Source organism: Acyrthosiphon pisum, unplaced genomic scaffold (genome assembly GCF_005508785.2).
Source record: "Acyrthosiphon pisum isolate AL4f unplaced genomic scaffold, pea_aphid_22Mar2018_4r6ur Scaffold_20610;HRSCAF=21553, whole genome shotgun sequence".
Lineage (NCBI taxonomy): Eukaryota > Metazoa > Arthropoda > Insecta > Hemiptera > Aphididae > Acyrthosiphon > Acyrthosiphon pisum.
In genome coordinates this window covers 9,646-10,675 of record NW_021769989.1, presented here as the reverse complement: position 1 = coordinate 10,675, position 1,030 = coordinate 9,646, and the positions used below count along the sequence as shown (strand labels likewise).

Sequence of the window (1,030 nt, the reverse complement as noted above, 5' to 3'; positions counted from 1 at the left end):
AAACAAGTTATGATTAGTTAGTGTTCTCTGACGAGTCCTACAGCTCGCTTCATCGCTGAGACATGTAACTTAGTAGGGTGTTTACTCTCCGTCAAAAACACTCCGGTTCCTAGTGGCTTACCCAACTTAACCGGACTTAACCATTTCGGGGCGAACCCCGCGTGAAAACGCTTCTCCGCACTTGACTGCGGATGCGCATTGTAGTATACCCGATCCCCAACCGACAGATTACTTCTTCCCGGGGATTCCGGGGTTATATGGGTACTGGGGGCTTTAGGTACGGAAACCACCGGGTCACCCCCCTCTACCACAGGAGCATCATCAAGTTCTACCGGAGAATCATCGATTTCTACCGGAGGGTTCCGCACTGCTCCGGACAACTCTGGACCATTTTTGCTCGCGTCCGGAGATCCTTCGGCCAGCTCGAGCTGCCAATCTCCGGGGGCCTTGATCTCCCGACCAAACATAAATTTGGCCGGTGACTGTCCTGTGTTTCGGTTCTCTCTGTTTCTTACGGAGAACAACACGTGTGGCAGGTAGACATCCCACAGATGATGAGGCTTATCAACAAGTAAGGTTCGCAACCCTTTCTTCAACTCTTGATTTTGTCTTTCTACCGGGATGGAACCTGAGTGGTATATTGGAGTCGTCCAACCTTCCACTTCCCACTTCTTGAGTGCCTCTCCCATTGCCTTGGACACGAACTGCGGGCCATTATCTGACAATAATGCCCTCGGGTATCCGAACCCTCGGAACAACTCCCGTTCGAATGTATCCACAATCGATTTGGTCGTCGCCTTTCCTAAGGGGTACGCCTCTACCCAGCGACTGTAACAGTCAGTTACTACCAAAATCATTGTCTTGCCCCGCTGCGTTCGTGAGTATGGACCCATAAGATCGATGCTCAGCACCTACCAAGGTTGCCGTGGGACTCGGATGCATATCCGATCTTCTGGTTTGCGATTCAGTGGTTTTACACGTGCACAGACGTCGCACGCCCGCACGTAATTACGCACTGCTTCATGCATAC

The 1,030-nt window shown here is 51.6% G+C and overlaps 1 protein-coding gene across 1 annotated transcript; it reads right to left on the bottom strand.

Moving 5' to 3' along the window:
- Nucleotides 1–17: 17 nt before the first annotated feature.
- Nucleotides 18–857, bottom strand: LOC107883654. The gene has a single exon (XM_016804115.1). The coding sequence runs from the start codon at nt 855–857 to the stop codon at nt 18–20; it is 840 nt and encodes a 279-aa protein (XP_016659604.1).
- Nucleotides 858–1,030: the final 173 nt, after the last annotated feature.